Source organism: Convolutriloba macropyga, chromosome 6 (genome assembly GCF_964194025.1).
Source record: "Convolutriloba macropyga chromosome 6, txConMacr16.3, whole genome shotgun sequence".
In the NCBI taxonomy this organism is placed as follows: Eukaryota; Metazoa; Xenacoelomorpha; order Acoela; family Convolutidae; genus Convolutriloba; species Convolutriloba macropyga.
In genome coordinates this window covers 31,176,570-31,194,529 of record NC_134473.1, presented here as the reverse complement: position 1 = coordinate 31,194,529, position 17,960 = coordinate 31,176,570, and the positions used below count along the sequence as shown (strand labels likewise).

At 40.2% G+C, this 17,960-nt stretch overlaps 1 protein-coding gene across 1 annotated transcript in view; it reads right to left on the bottom strand.

Moving 5' to 3' along the window:
• Positions 1-17,960, bottom strand: part of LOC142341289 (uncharacterized) — a 41,452-nt gene that overhangs the window by 10,221 nt on the left and 13,271 nt on the right. The window contains exons 6-8 of the mRNA XM_075392208.1: positions 3,232-3,413; positions 2,955-3,031; positions 2,838-2,891 (exon numbers count right to left, since the gene is read on the bottom strand). Coding sequence (XP_075248323.1) covers positions 2,838-2,891; positions 2,955-3,031; positions 3,232-3,413 — 313 coding nt within the window. The remainder of the gene's footprint in view (positions 1-2,837; positions 2,892-2,954; positions 3,032-3,231; positions 3,414-17,960) is intronic.

Here is a 17,960-nt window from a genome sequence, read left to right as displayed (position 1 = left end):
ACAAACATATATATATATGTATATATATACTCGAGCAAATGTGTTTTTTGCAATGTAATGAGAAGTCTAATTTTTGACCAAAGAAAGACAAATATCAGCTATTTCAGAGCATCTTTCTAGTAGTTTGCCACAATGCTTTTTCTAATGAGATGATTCAAAACTTTGTTTCAGAAGCAAAAAAACAGTAGATAATTTTAGTCCGACTAATTTGAACAGCAATTAAACACAAGACTTTCTGAAACTTGGCTTGAGGGTTTTATATTATTTCCACTGTGATTTTGCATATGGATACTGATTTGTTAATTTTAGCTGCTTTTTGAAAAAAAAACTGCCAGTAAAAAAGGCATTTTCAGTGGAATGAGCTGACTAGACTAAAATCAGCCTTGAAAAATGGAACTAGCCTAGAGAAATTTAAAAACGTTGATACATCATCAGAATTGGTAGAGCAAAACTTATTTTTCGGTGATGAAGATAGCACTGAAAAAAAAGAGAAATACCAATGAAAATAGAAGTCAATTTTTTCCACTCGTGAACAAATGGCTGATCATAGGGACTATTCTTCCCTCCATACAAAAATTTTACGCCATATGGAGGGGAAAATGGAGGCATTCTTCGACTTTTCATTCACACCAAATAGTAAACGAAAATCGTGAAACTATGCTATAAATATTGGAAGCACACTTTTTTTGAAAAAAAAACAGCGCTCAAATAAATTTCAAGCTCCTGGATTTGAGAAACAACATGAGGACTTATGATACCAATGGTATCGTTTGGCGACAAACTAAATTTTCAAACGTTTCCAATGCAATTAAAATAAATGTGTTTGTGCGGAGATGTACTGTTTTTGTCCGTGTTTGTGTATATTGTGTATGTATGGCATGTGAGGGGGGCAAAAATCGAATTTTTTCAAATTCCGCAGAAAAAAAATCCACAAAACTTTAAAAGAAATTCAGCAAGCCATTTACAACTTAGAGTCAAAACTAAATCACCGGGTGCAGTATTTTTCCATGCGTGGTCTCTAAAAAGCGAAAACTAATAAAATGGTACGCATCTGTAAATATTTTTTAAAGATTTTACTTAAAACAGTATTCTTTTCAAGTATTATAGAACAAATATATGTCATACTAATTAATAAAATAGGGTCAAGCACACACATTAGCAACTATCGGCCAATTTTGGTAAAAAAAACATTTGCATTATATTTTTTAAAAAATTTAAAAAACATATTTTTTGGTAACCAATCTGTCTAATAAAAAGCAGTTTTGATTCAAGAACAAAAAATCACACACAAATGCTGTATTGTATTTCACTGAGACAGTTATAGAAAACTTGGAGAACGGAAGATATCCTGAAGCAATTTTTAGGACCTAGCACAAGCAGTCATTTCAATGTCGCACAAAGTTTTCCTTAAAAACTAGAGGGCTTCAAATTCTCTGCAGCTGCAATTACAATACGCATCTACAGAATAAAAATTGCTCGTTAAAATGGGCTCCAACTTGACTGAAAAAAATTTTATAAATCACTCTTATAAATCGAGTTTCCATTGCACAGTTTTAGGACCCTAAATGTTTGTTTTATTCGTTAATGATAGCTCACAAAAATTCAATGGTGATTTTGAGATCGATAATTTTGCGGACCAAGCTATTATTTTGCCAACTTGAAATGGCAGAAAAAAATTGTTTAGAAACTATATTACTGTAGACAGACAAGTCCTTGAAGGATAATCATGCAAGTTTAAATTTAGAAAAAAATGGAGTTTTTTCTCTACAGAGGATAAATTAAAAACAAAAGTTCACTCTACAGGAATATACTAATGTGTGCTGCAAGTTTTTCTTGTTTAAAGTACACTTTGACCCATAATTGTCATCTGAAGTAAATTTAAACGTTACTTTTGGAAATGGAGGCTGCTAATTGCTCACCAAATTTGGCGAGAAATCATACACCTTTTAAAAAGAAGCTCCTTGTTTTAATTTTTTTAGTTCTTTCACAGCTTTCTTGCAGTTGAGTTTTTTACAAACATTGTCAGCAACAATTATGCAGCTTCTAAATTGACAGATTATTTGGGGCATAAAGGTTTTTTATATGCGTTGTGAGTATGACAATTGCCGTGATATTCGTCTCAAATCATATGTCCTAACAGCTAAAGCAATTTTTGCGACGTTCAGCGTACTTAAACTTAACATAAACTTGTGTCTTTGTGGTAAATCAGAACTTTATATAAAATGTGCCTACAGTTAATACAGAACAAATGAAAAAAACTGTTGATAATAAGAAAACAAAGCTTTCCAAGCAGAGTTAAAGATCTTTGATTTGAAGAGCATCCAAAAGTGGATTATGTCACCTTTTAATGTGAGAGCGAAGGCAAAAAAATGTTTCTCAAGAGAGCTTTAAGTGATCTTGCAATGTCAGCTTTAAAATATACCAATAAAGACAATTAGGGTCATTTACTTCCTACAATTATATATGCGAACAAACGGTTTAATGGGTAATAGTTAATGGGTAAAGTTTATTTGTAGATTCATGTATAATTTTGAATATTTCATTATAACTCTGATTATTCGAAAGGCATGTAAACTTTTACCTTTTGGTTATATTATTAGTTTATAGGTTTGGAGATTTAAAAAAATTGAATTTGAAAACTTATCTGTGGAATTTAATCTGGTCGTAACCGTCTTTTTTTCTCTGATGCGTAAAAAACGTTTTGGGTTTGGCTGAAAAAACGAAGGTCTGTAATATAGATCTTTAAGTTTTTTGAAATTTTTGGAACAGTTTTTTGAAAATCTACTAGGCCAATGATTTGTACAAATAAATGGATAAAGTACGTGCGATCTGCTTACAATGAAACTGGTCCGGGGTTGCCACCTTCCGAAGAGTGGGTACGATGGCATAGTCTGAAAATAAACTGATCATGAAAAGCCAGTATATAAAAAGAAGGATTTAATAGTCTCATTTACTCTGCGTAGGAGTGGTATGGCGTGTAAATGCTGAAGAAACTTTTGTCTTCCAGAATGAGGTCTGATTCTGCTTCCACCTGAATAAATAACAAGATTCTATATATTATTACAAGATTATGGTGGACATGAAGATACGACAACAATCACATCTTGCACAATATATGCTATTTGTGAGATCTTCCGTTCTAGTAATGTGCTTCATTTAAATTTTGGTAAGTTTTCTTAAGTTATCTAAAATTTTCGTTATGTGCCCATATCTACACAGAAAAATTCTAACCCAGAAACTATGATAGGTGCGCAAATTAAGTCCTCTGAACTGGATTGTGATAGTGGGTGCAGATGCACATTTCTTGTAAACAATCCAAGGAAGAGAATCTCTGTAAAAGAAGTCCATGTCCTTACAAACTCCCTTCGGAGTGGCTGAAATGGTGACACTGAAGCAGGAGGCCTTGTACGTCACTAAAACATTGGCACAATTCAGATCGATCCCAGAGACGGGGAATCCAGTCCAATTCCCGTTTAAAAATGTCGACCGAAATAAGCGCATTTTTACCAGACTTCCGCTGTCTTACCCGCGATTCACACCATCTGTATTGGCATGGCTGGGCAACCATGTCCAAGAACCGTTTATGGTATGGTAGCATACAAGCCATGAATAGTTCTCTATGCAAAATCTTCCATGATTGCAAAATTTTCAACACTTTTTGTACCTTTTATATAGGTGAGAACAAAAATAGCCTGCGCGAGAAATTAAAATTCCAGCAGAATTTCAACGGTTATCTTGCATAATGCTCAAAAATGATGACGATGCCTTGGATTGTAAGAATTTCTTCCAAAATCCTACAAGATCATGTAAGATAACCATTTATAAATTGTTTTTCCTGCAAGATGGCCCTTCATGTTGAAAATATGCGAACAGTTGCAAAATGGGTGAGTGGTATTAGCATGATCGAGCCCTAGACCTGGAAATATTAAAAGACCGTCCTCCACTGTTAATACACTTGAAAAGACTGTCCTGGATAGATTTTTGAAATGGAAAGTATTTTTCTGGACTTTGTGTGTTCTTGACTTTGGCTGGAGTTGAAACAACCCTCCTCGAACTGGGCTAGAAAATAAAACGGGTCCTAGAATTTGGCTGGACAGTATTACGTGTCCTGGATTTGGGCTTGACAATAAAGAAAGTCCTTGAATTACGCTCGCATCCATAGCAATGTCTTGTTTGTCATTTCCTTAAAAATTAGGGGCATACAGCTAAATTTTTCAACTTTTCAGAAGGTTAGAGAACGTCATCAGATTGAACCCAGATGTTGCTGGAAAATATTAGTTTGAAACATTTTTGTCTATGTCGTGGTCGATAACACGGGTCAAAGAATTCAATAAGTTGAATTTTGAATTAAATTTTGATCTGAAAATATACAAAAATTAGCTTGTATTTATAGTAGTTATCTATGCAAAAATATACAGAGAAAATTTAGATTAGCTAAAAATATTTTACATGATAGGCATGTGAAAAGATCTTAACTCCGAATCCCAGAGGTGATTTTCAATTTTCATCAACATCTCATGAGAATCATATACAGCTTGGGTACAATCGAGTTCATTAGTTGGAGGTCGGTGGATGTTAGAATCAGGTTACCGTCAGTGGGAAAATTTGCTTCTAAATTAAGATTGATAGGTCAATAAGATATCGATAGCGCCAAAACAAAATTAGAATTGAGTTTAATTTTGTGGCCATTACTTATCGACACAGCAATAAAATTCGTCAGGTGAGTTCTTCTTTCGTGCTTTGAAACTTTAATAAAGAAAACTTTTAAGTTTCTTGATGTTTCTTTGAAATCATCACATCCTCCCTGCTTTTTAAGCTTTTTATAGAGATATGGTCTCCTCCACTGCTGGTTCAGTTTTCACATTGTCCTCGTCTAGTCTCACAATTTGGTTGTCGCTCACCAGAATAGTCCGTGCTGAGCTTTCGGGCTGTATGAAAAATGTGTTTAATCCCTTCCTGATTATGAAGGCAGCAGGAACTGCCTTTGTTTTTTCGTTGACCTTGAATAGAATGGGTTCGCACAAGTCGAAATCTGCTATTGCTGGTAATCTCACTCTGCGTCCCAACAAGAGTTCAACTGGAGTTTTGCCCCTCGTATTTGAAGTGTTGCGATGTGTCATCAATGTCCTTTGCAGGAATCTAAATGACACATTAATGTTGGGACTCCACTCGTTTCACTGTCTGAAATGCTCTTTCAGCTAGTCCATTAGCTCTTGGATGATAGACAGGTGATTCCATTTTTTTAATTCCCAGTAAATCACACCACTGTTTAAGGTCACCACTTACAAATTCAGGACCATTGTCAGATACTAAAGTTTTTGGTATTCCGATTCTTGCAAAGATTTGACTAAGATATATTTTAACTGTTTCTGGTGTTCTTTTTCCCGCGGGGAAAATTCTATCCAACCAGAAACCGCGTCAACAATTACTAAGATATTGCCTTGGTCCTTAACATAACCCCAGTCCATGCGGAGCTGTTCCCAGACGTCGGCTTCTGGCTACGTAGAAACTGTTTTTGCCAGGCTAGGCCTTTTCATTTAACAATTCTTATATTTACTATCAAAGTGTTGAACGTCTTGGGTAATGCCAGACCAGCATGCTATCATTCTGACTGATGCCTCAGTTGCCTTCTTCCCAGGATGTGTCTCATGCGCTATTGCCCAAACCAAGTGTCGTAGTTTGGGTGGAATGAAACGAACAATACCTTAGAAGATGTTTGCATTATGTAAAGTAAGTCCATCTTTCTGTTGTTCGAATCCTTTTTCTGCTTCTAAAAATTGTTTCCATTTGCCGCTTTTGATTCGTTTCATTATGTCCTGGAAGAGTCTGTTTGTTCCAAATTCAGTTTTGATTTCTGCTTAGGCCACAAAATCACTCTGGGCGAAGTAGATGTTATTGATTGCGAAGCACACTTGATCGTCGTCCGATTCAACTTCGTCAAAATCCATTTTGCAAAAAGCATCTGCATGGGGTATCTGACCTCCTGGTGTGTACTTCAACTCATAGTCGAAACCCATTAGAGCTATTGCCAATCTTGTGATTCTCGCTGATGCTGTCATCGGGATCTCCTCGTCTGGTGCAAAGAGATATTTGAGTGGTTTTTTGTCAGTCTGTATGGTAAATCGTCTTCCAAGAAGGAATTGCTTAAGTCTTGTGACCACAAACACAATTGCCAGTGCTTCCCGCTCTATGTTCGAGTAGTTTTGCTCCACTGTAGTCAATTTTCTCGATACATATTTGACTGGATGTCCTTCTTGCGAAAGAACCCCGCCAATGGCTTTTTCAGAGGCGTCAGTAGTAACTGTATTTGTAGAGTATATGGCTGTACTAGTGGGTTAGCACATAATTCATTTTTTATGTCTCCAATGGCTTTTTGTTGCATTTTGCCCCATGATAAATCAATAATTCTCATTTTAATTAAAGATAGCGTTTTTGTTGCAAATTCAGAAACCATTCTTCCGTAAAAATTAGCTAACTCAAAAAACGATTCGAGTTGTTTGTTGTTAGTTGGTGATTTTGCATTTTTTATTTTTTCAACATGCTTGGGATCTGGTGCTATTCCCTCCTTTGAAATGGAGTATCCCATAAAACTAACGCTATCGACTGGTTTTGAGTTAGATTTTTTCTAATTAATAGTACAATTTTTCTCACGTAATCAAGTCTTGACTGCAAGCATTCTCTTGTCGAACTGCTCCTTGGTAGTTCAATACACCAATACATCGTCTTGAAAGATCACAACACTTTTGATTCTTTTGAGTGTTGATTCGATGCATTTCTGGAAGATTGAAGAAGAGTTTTTCAATCCCTGAGGCATTCGGCACATCTTGAACAGTCCCTGAGATGTGTTGATTGTGCATATATCGTTTGCTTCTTCGTCAAGTTGAATTTGATAGTAGGCAAATGAGAGGTCAACTTTGCCAAAGTATGAGGCCCCATGTAGGTTGTTGAGGATCGTCTCCATGTCTGGCTTGGGTAGTCCTCATCCATGACCTTGCCATTGATGTGCACTTTCAAGTCCACGCAAATTCTCAGTTCTCCACTCTTCTCTCTGCCACACCACTGGAGATGCATTAGTGACTCCTCCTGGTTGTACTGGTTCAAGGATGCCTTGTCTGACCATTTGTTCCAGCTTCTCAGTGACCTTGTCTTGAAGAGGTAGAGGTATTTTTTCTGGATTTGCAGAACATTGGCTGTGTTCCTGTTATCAGCTTCACATGAGCTTTGCAACACTTCACAGCAGGTAGGTGCTCGGCTGCGATGTTGTTCACACTGTGCTTGGGTAGAAGGTCTCTACCTTGTAATCCAAACTCTTTGTCAGACTGCACAACCGCTAGTTGTTTTTGCGTGAGCCTGCTTCCGTTTCATTCAACGTCACAAGTAAGTGATACCAGAAGCGATAATTGATGATCATAAGCTATTTTTGATGATATCACTGTGCTATCTGCAGCTGTGTCTACTTGTTTGAGATATATTCTCATGTCACAGACATGCTAAAGATTTGATCATTAGTATAAAACATTCCCATCTCCGATGCTGGAGATGCTTGCTCTGAAGCAACATTTTCTCCTTCGCCAAAAGTTATTCTGTTTATTGTACTTACCTGAATTTGGTTGGGGTTTGCTTCTACACCTTTTTGAGAAGTGTCCCACCTTTTCACAGGTGTTGAATTTTTTGAATTAGCGCTGGACAGGGTATACTAGAGTGTGGCTTACCTCCACAACTAGTGCACATGTTGTTGCTTTTATTAGCCGTAAATTTTCATTTGGTTTTCGAAAGGTCTTTTTGAAGTTGAACCCAACTTCTTGTTTCACAGTAAAGGGCTTATTTCCTGATGAAGAACTTGCAAAAGCCATTGCTTGACTTCTGAACTGTAAGCTCTCGGTCATTTCAGTAACCGACATTGCTGGTTTTGCTTCAATGCTGTCTAGTAGTCTAAGTTTTGCTTCATGGACCCTCAAACCTTAGATAAACTTTTTACCAACTCCTCTTCGGGGTTGGCCACTGTTTTCAGTTTTTCGATGTCACAATAGCGTGCTTCTTCTCTAAGACGTGCTAGGAAGTCGTCGTCTGACTCCCCTACACTTTGTATTACGGACAGAAATTTAGCTCTTTCTGCCGTTACTACTCTCTCTTTAGGAGAAATATAATTTTGAATCGCCAATCTGATGTCTTTATACGGAGTGTCTATCAAATTCTTAGCACTCTTTAGGCTCCTAAGTTTAATAATTGTATCTTGCCCGCACATACTACGGAAGCGATTGATTACCTATAGGTCCTGTACAGTACCATCGGTGTTCACCTTGTCCTCTTTCTTCTCTGCGCGACATTTCGCCACAAAAGACATAATCCACGCAGTAGCTGATTCTGCATTCTGTAGATCCAAAATCTGTCTGTCTGTAGCTGGTCTGGACACCATTGTCGTGGTCGATAACACGGGTCAAAAAATTCAATAAGTTGAATTTTAAATTAAATTTTGAATTGAAAATATACAAAAATTAGCTTATAATTTTGTAGTTATCTATGCAAAAATATACAGAGAAAACTTAGAACAGCTAAAAATATTTTACATGATTGGCATGTGAATAGATCTTAACTCCGAATCCCGGAGGTGATTTTCTTTTTTCATCAACATTTCATGAGATTCGTATATGGCTTGTGTACAATCGAGTTCATTAGTTGGAGGTCGGTGGATGTTAGAATCAGGTTTCTGTTGGAGGGATAATTTACTTCTGACATATGATTGATAGGTCATTAAGATAATGATAGCGCCAAAACAAAATTAGGATTGAGTTTAGTTTTGTGGCCATTACTTATCGACACAGCAATAAAGTTCTTCAGGTAAGTTCTTCTTTCGTTCTTTGCAACTTTAATAAAGAAAACTTCTAAGTTTCTTGATGTTTCTTTGAAACCATCACAGTCTATTACAAGAAATTGGCTGGACTTTAGAAAAGAATTAGCAGCGACAAGGGTTCTCCAACGTGTAACTTTTTGACATCTTTTCTGAAATTCCAGGTCTAGACTTGGAAGCATATGACGAGAATACTGTTTTTCAACAAAATGAAAGATTTACAACCAAACCAGGATTTTGTACTTTCAGGAATTTTGCAGAATAAAGAATCAAATAAAAGTAATTTGTTTCCATATGAATATACCAAAACTGGTAACTGCTGATTTCATAAATTAGAAACACTTGCAACTTTTTGAAGGGTTCTAGTTTCATTTTACTATTGCTAGTCAAAAGAACATGATTTAGGATTAGTTCAGTTTCTTACTTGTTGAAATGAAGAAAAATGTAGACGGTATTTTAGAGCATACACAACTGTATCTCACAATTTTTTTTAGCAAAAGGAAAGATGATACGTCAGAAAGAAAAATGAGAACGGAGGACGACCAAAACAATCAAATCCATCACCATTCATCTTGCATGGTTTGGCAAGATAGGCATTCGCTTTGCAAGATAAACGGCATAGTGATGCAAGATCTGGTGAAGAAATTTTTGTACCAGAATCTGACAAGATATTCACCTAACCAATAGGGGAAATATGTCGCCTTACCTGTCCATAGATGTACTCTATAAAAGACTTGGATGTAGTTGTCAAGATTTAATTATAATAGTCAAACAAGGGAATATATTTTTGCAACTTTATGCAAAATTTTACATAATCTTCCTGAATCATGTTAAGATCATGACAGAACCTGTTGCTATAGTCGAAACATCTGTTGCTCTTCGATATAATCCAAAGACATGTTGTTATAACGGGAATCAGTACCCGTACCTTGGTCACAGTGAGTTTCAGTGCTGTACCATTGACTTTCAATAGTAACCATTGCTGAACCAGACAAATAGAAGTGTAAATACTTCTGTCAGTCTGCCCAGAGTCGATTAAGAAACAACCCAGTCTGTCCTTCTTCTTCGCAGCCTAATTTACATTAGTGGACAAAACTGCACAGAATGTTTCACATCAGACTGTACATACAAAGACTTGACAGACTGTAAAAATTTTGAAAATTTCGAATAACTCGATGTCATGCATGAATATTTCAAAATGGCGGTACCCTCACGAGCTATTCTATATCTACTTCTTCTATCTACACCACGACTACACCACTACACCAAACTACACCAAAACTAACTCGCACATCGACCTCAACCGACCTCAGCCACCGAATTCCGCCACCGACTTCCACCTACCTCCGACGACCTCCACCGTTTCCACCTGAAAGATGTGAATGCACCAACGGATATATTTAAGTAGTTCAAGCTTCGGGCTTTCGCCCGTAGGGTGTTAATCCCAGTGTTAATCAGTCTACTTATGTTTATCCTTTTCCAGTGTTTGAACAGTAGTTTCAATGGTCTTCATATGTTGTGCATTCCAGATCTGATTCAAACTTGTTTTCCTGTTGCCACTGTTTACACCTGTTGATTGAGTTTGATTATTGTAAGGATGGAAGTTATCGTTGAACTGCATGAGTCGGTGATTGAATGTGAAGATAGAGAACTAGTGTAATTATTTGCGGATACGCTGTCGAAAACTGGCCACGGAATTTTGACGTTGAGGAAGATTGATGATGAAAGGAAATATCGTAAAAGACGGTCACCGAGTTATGAGAAGGTTGTGGTCGGTGAAAGGAAAGAAAAACGTTTTCATTGCGCGCATTGTGAATACGTGTCACGTGCGCAATACATAACTGCAAGACATGTAGCCAGAATCCATCAACTTAGTATCAAACCGCTGAAATGTGACCTAAGCGAAATTAAGACAATTTATAAATCTAATCTCAAGAGACATCATGAACGTATGCATAACAAGTTGAAGTCGGATTCATCAGAATCGGAGTCGAAAATTAAGTCGGAGTTTAAGTCGGAGTTTAAGTTGGAGTTTAAGTCGGAGTTTAAGTCGGAGTTTAAGTTGAAGTTGGAGTCTTCGGATTCTTCCATTCTTCCATTAAATTAAATTAAATCCAGTCTTCATTGTTTATAGTTTGAATGATACTTGTTTTAGTTTCTACTTTGTTTATTGCAGTTTGTTTACCAATTGGACCTACCCAAAATAAATAGTGGAATATTGGATAGTTACCCAAATTAAGCAGTGATAACTTATAGACTGTTGCAGAGAAGGAAATTCAGAGAACGAAGAGGAAAATAGTATCAAGATTCCGTGTGTTTTTTGAACAGTTTTGGAACTCTCCTCAGTTAGATTATCCTGGTGGTACCTTGCCACAAGCAAATCTCTATCTGCTGCTTGCATCAACAGGCTCAAAACTCCTGGCTTGATATTCCTGCAGACCCTTAAAGGCACTCATACTACACTCGTAAATGACAGCTAACCTAAATTATGTGATTGCCTGCCTTTTGAAGTGATTTTGTAAGCCAACAGGCTTGATTGTCCTGCAGAGCCTTAACGGCAATCTTATTACACTTGTAAATGACAGCTAACATAACCGACTGACAGGAGAATTCGGAGCCGCGGCACTGCTCGAGATTACAAAACCAAGGGTGTAAACTGGGTAGTCATAGGTGACTATATTATAACAATTTTACCTTTGTGGAAATTAGAAACGCCTTAAAATTTCAAACTCGCAGCGTAAGTTTTGTTCTAGCAAATGTAAAAAGGATACTGTACTATAAAATTCTATTGTACTGTCGTAACAATTGATCTTGTAATCCAAAAAGCTGATTATTACCAATGTTGATTATTACGTTAATTACATATGTCAAACATTTTACATGTCATTTTTTCTGTACGAAGGAGTTACTCATCGGAAACGGAAAAAGATAATCTTGTAACAAATTTTGTTTTAAAGATTTAGAGAGATTGAATTTGAATTGCGTCTTCAGATAGAAGAAGGGGTGGAGTGGTGGTAGAAATTGGGGGACTAATCACGGAGGTCGGTGGAAGTTGGTGGAGGAGGTCGCTGACTGAGGTCGGTGGCGGCGGTCGGTGGAGATCGTCGGAGGTCGGCGGCGGATAAACTTCGGTTGAAGATCATAAAGAACAGCAAAAACGGCTAGCATTAAGAATGAAGTGTACTACAAAAAGGGTGGGGGAGTGTGATTCCACACACAGGGGTGGGGGTTTGTGTGATTCTGAAGACACCAATCTTTGTGATGCCGAACGTGCTAACGAATGATGTTTCTATGAATTAATTTATTTCAGATCTGTTTGCCCCTTAGTTCAGATTAGTTCAATATTATTCAAGCTCAACCTTATTCAACGAGTTCAACTTTATTCAAACAAGTTCAACATTATTCAACAAGGTCAACGTTCGACAAGTTCAACTTTATTTAAACAAGTTCAACATTATTCAACAAGGTCAACATTCAACAAGTTCAACTTTATTCAAACACGTTCAACATTATTCAACAAGGTCAACATTCAACAATTTCAACTTTACTCAAACAAGTTCAACATTATTCAACAAGGTCAACGTCAACATTCTACAAGTGCGACTTTATTCAAACAGGTTCAACATTTTTCAAAATTTCTCAGAACAGAACAGTTACTTTTGCTCACCCGAATGTCTTGCAAACGCAGCAGCAAAACGTTATTCGAAGGAACACTAACGAGGGATATCATGACGCTAGTTACCAAGAAGAAGAAGCTGTCTGTGGACAGTTAAGTGTGAGTGTATTTTAACGTCATATTATTATTATTATTATTATTATTATTATTATTATTATTATTATTATTATTATTATTATTATTATTATTATTATTATTATTATTATTATTATTATTATTATTATTAATATTATTATTATTATTATTATTATTATTATTTTTATTATTATTATTATTATTATTATTATTATTATTATTATTATTATTGTTATTATTATTATTATTATTATTATTATTATTATTATTTCTTCAGATCGGTTCTCCGTTTTTTCCTCATGCCGCCCCTTCCCACACACACATACACAAACACACAGACTCGCACGCACACACACATAGACACACACCCGCACTCACACACACAAACGCACGCACGCACACACACACAAACACACACACGCACGCACACACACACATACTAACACACAAAATGACACACACTCGCGTACACACACACAACAACACACACGCACACTCACAGACACAGACACGAAAACACGCACGCACACACACACACGCACGCACACACACACGCACACACACACACGCTCAGAGACACCCACACACATACACAAAAACACACGCACGCACACACACACACACGCACACACACACACGCACGCACACACAAACACACAAACACACACAAACACACACACACACACGCACGCACGTACGCACGCTCACACACGCGCTAACACACACAATGACACACACTCAAATACACACACAAACACACGCCACCCACCAAAAACTCACCACACACACCAATCACACACACACCACACACACCGCACATACAGCACACGCAAACACACACACACACAGACACACGCGCACACGCACACACGAACACACACACACACCCACACACACACAAACTCACGCACACACACATGCAAAAACGCACACACGCACGTACAGAAACACAACACACACACGCCACACACAACACACCACACACTCACCACAAAGACACAACAACCACACAGCACCACACACAAACCACACAAACACATACACACTCCACAGACACACAACACAAATAAAACCCACAAGACACACACATGCACACAATCACCTACACACCACACACACTCACACACCACCCACACATCATAAACACGCACGCACGCACGTACACACACACAAACACACACAAAGGCACGCACACATACACACACACACACGCGCACGCTCACAAAAACACACACACACACAAACACACACACACCCACGCACGCACGCTCGCACACACGCTAACACACACACACAATGACACACACTCAAATACACACACAAACACACGCTACACACCACAAACTCACCACACACACCACTCACACACACACCACACACACCGCACATACAGCACACGAAAACACACACACAGACACACACGCACACGCACACACGAACACACACACACACACACACACCCACACACACTTTCACGCACATACACACATGCAAAAACGCACACACGCACGTACAGAAACACAACACACACACGCCACACACAACACATCACACACTCACCACAAAGACACAACAAACACACAGCACCACATACAAACCACACAAACACATACACACTCCACAGACACACAACACACATAAAACCCACAAGACAAACATGCACACACTCACCTACACACCACACATACACATACACCACCCACACACCATACACACGCACGCACGCACGTACACACACAAACACACACACAGTCACGGACACACACACACACGCTAACACACACAATGACACACACACACACACGCTTACAAACACACACACACACCCACACACACGCACACAAACACAGACACACACGCACGCACACACACGCGCACTTACACACACCAACACACACACACACTCACGCACACACAGACACTAACGCACACACACATATACACACAAACACACACCCGCACACAAACACAAACACACACACGCGCACACACACAAACACACACACACCCACGCACACACACGCACGCACACACTCTAACACACACAATGACACACACACACACACGCGTACACACACAAACACACGCCACACACCACGAAATCACCACACACCACTCACGCACGCCGCACATACAGCACACGCAAACACACACACAATGACACACACACACACACCACTCACACACACACACCGCACACCGCTTATACAGCACACGCAAACACACACACACAAACACACAGACGCGCACGCACACACACAGAGAGAAAAAACACACGCACTCACACATACACACACACGCTTGCACACACACAAACACACACACACACACAGGCACGCACACACACACACACGCTAACACACACAATGACACACACACACGCGCGTACACACACAACCCAACACACGCACACACACAGACACACACGCACGCACACACACACAAACACACACACAGGCACGCACACACACACACACACACGCTAACACACCCAATGACACACACACACACGCGTACACACACAAACAAACACACGCACACACACAGACACACACACACACGCACACACACACACACACAAACACACACACACACACACAAACACACACCCACACGCAAACACAAAAACACACACACACACACACGCACACGCACGCACGCTCGCACACACGCTAACACACACAATCACACACACACACACACACACAAATACACATACAAACACACGCCACACACCAAAAACTCACCACACACACACACCAATCACACACACACACCACACACAAACGCAAGCACATACACACATGCACAAACGCACACACGCACGTAGAGAAACACAACACACGCACGCCACACACAACACACCACACACTCACCACACAGACACAACACAGACAGAGCAACACACACAAACCACACAAACACATACACGCTCCACACACACAACACACACAAAACCCACAAGACACACACACCACCTACACACCACACACACACACACACACACACACACACCACCCTCACACCATACACACGCACGCACGCACGCACGCACACACACATGCTAACACACACAATCACACACACACATGTGTACAAACACACACACGCACACACACACGCACGCACACACACACGCACACACCGACATACGCGCACACACACACACACAAACACACACACGCACACACACACAAACACACACACACACGCGCACAAACACACAAACACACACACACCCACGCACACACACGCACGCACACACGCTTACACACACAATGACACACACACACACACACACACGTACAAACACAAACACACGCCACACACCACGAACTCACCACACACCACTCTCACACACCGCACATACAGCACACGCAAACACACACAATGACACAAACACACGCGTACACACACAAACACACGCCACACACCACAAACTCACCACACACACACCACTCACACACACACCACACACACCGCTTGTACAGCACACGCAAACACACACAGACACATTCGCACACGCACACACAAGAAAACAGACACACACACCCACACACACACACTCACGCACATACACACATGCACAAACGCACACACGCACGTACAGAAACACAACACAGGCACGCCACACACAACACACCACACACTCACCACACAGACACAACACATACAGAGCACCACACACACACCACACAAACACATACACACTCCACGCACATACAACACTCACCACACCCACACAAAACACACAAACACCACCTACACACCACACACACACAAACACACACAGGCACGCACACACACGCACCCACAGACATGCACACACACAAAGACACACACACACCCACACACATGCACACACACAAAGACACACACGCACGCACACACACACACGCACACACACACACGCACGCACACCACACGCACACACAGACACACACTCACACACACATACACACAAATACACACACTCACACACACACAAACACACACACACGCACACACACACACACAAACACACACACACACACACCCACGCACACAAACGAACGCACACACGCTAACACACACAATGACAGAAACACACGCCACACACCACGAACTCACCAAACACCACTCACACACGGCGCACATACAGCACACGCAAACACACACAATGACACACACACACGCGTACACACACAAACACACGCCACACACCACAAACTCACCACACACACACCACTCACACACACACACACCACACACACCGCTTATACAGCACACGCAAACACACACAGACACATTCGCACACGCACACACAAGAAAACAGACACACACACCCACACACACACACTCACGCACATACACACATGCACAAACGCACACACGCACGTACAGAAACACAACACAGGCACGCCACACACAACACACCACACACTCACCACACAGACACAACACATACAGAGCACCACACACACACCACACAAACACATACACACTCCACGCACATACAACACTCACCACACCCACACAAAACACACAAACACCACCTACACACCACACACACACAAACACACACACAGGCACGCACACACACGCACCCTCAGTCATGCACACACACAAAACACACAAACACCACCTACATACCACACACACACAAACACACACACACGCACGCACACACACACACGCACACACACACACGCACGCACACCACACGCACACACAGACACACACTCACACACACATACACACAAATACACACACTCACACACACACACAAACACACACACACGCACACACACACACAAACACACACACACACACCCACGCACACACACGAACGCATACACGCTAACACACACAATGACAGAAACACACGCCACACACCACGAACTCACCAAACACCACTCACACACGGCGCACATACAGCACACGCAAACACACACACAATGACACACACACACACGTACACACACAAACACACGTCACACACCACAAACTCACCACACACACAACACTCACACACACACACCACACACACCGCTTAAACAGCACACGCAAACACACACACACACAGACACACACGCACACGCACACACACGAACACAAAAACACACACATCCACTCATACACACTCATTGGGTAGAAGACCTCAAGTTGCTGGACTTGTTTGAAAAATTGAGTTAAGTTTTTTAAAAACCGTATCACGCTACTGAGCGTCATTTGCGTTATCATTCGCACTTTTTTTCCATTTACTATTCTTAACCTAATGATCTGAGTTTTTCTATAACAGTTTTTGGAGACCACGAATTTGTTTGCTATCAAATATGCCTCAAGCTACTGAGCTTGATTGGCGTTTTTTGCGTTTTTGAT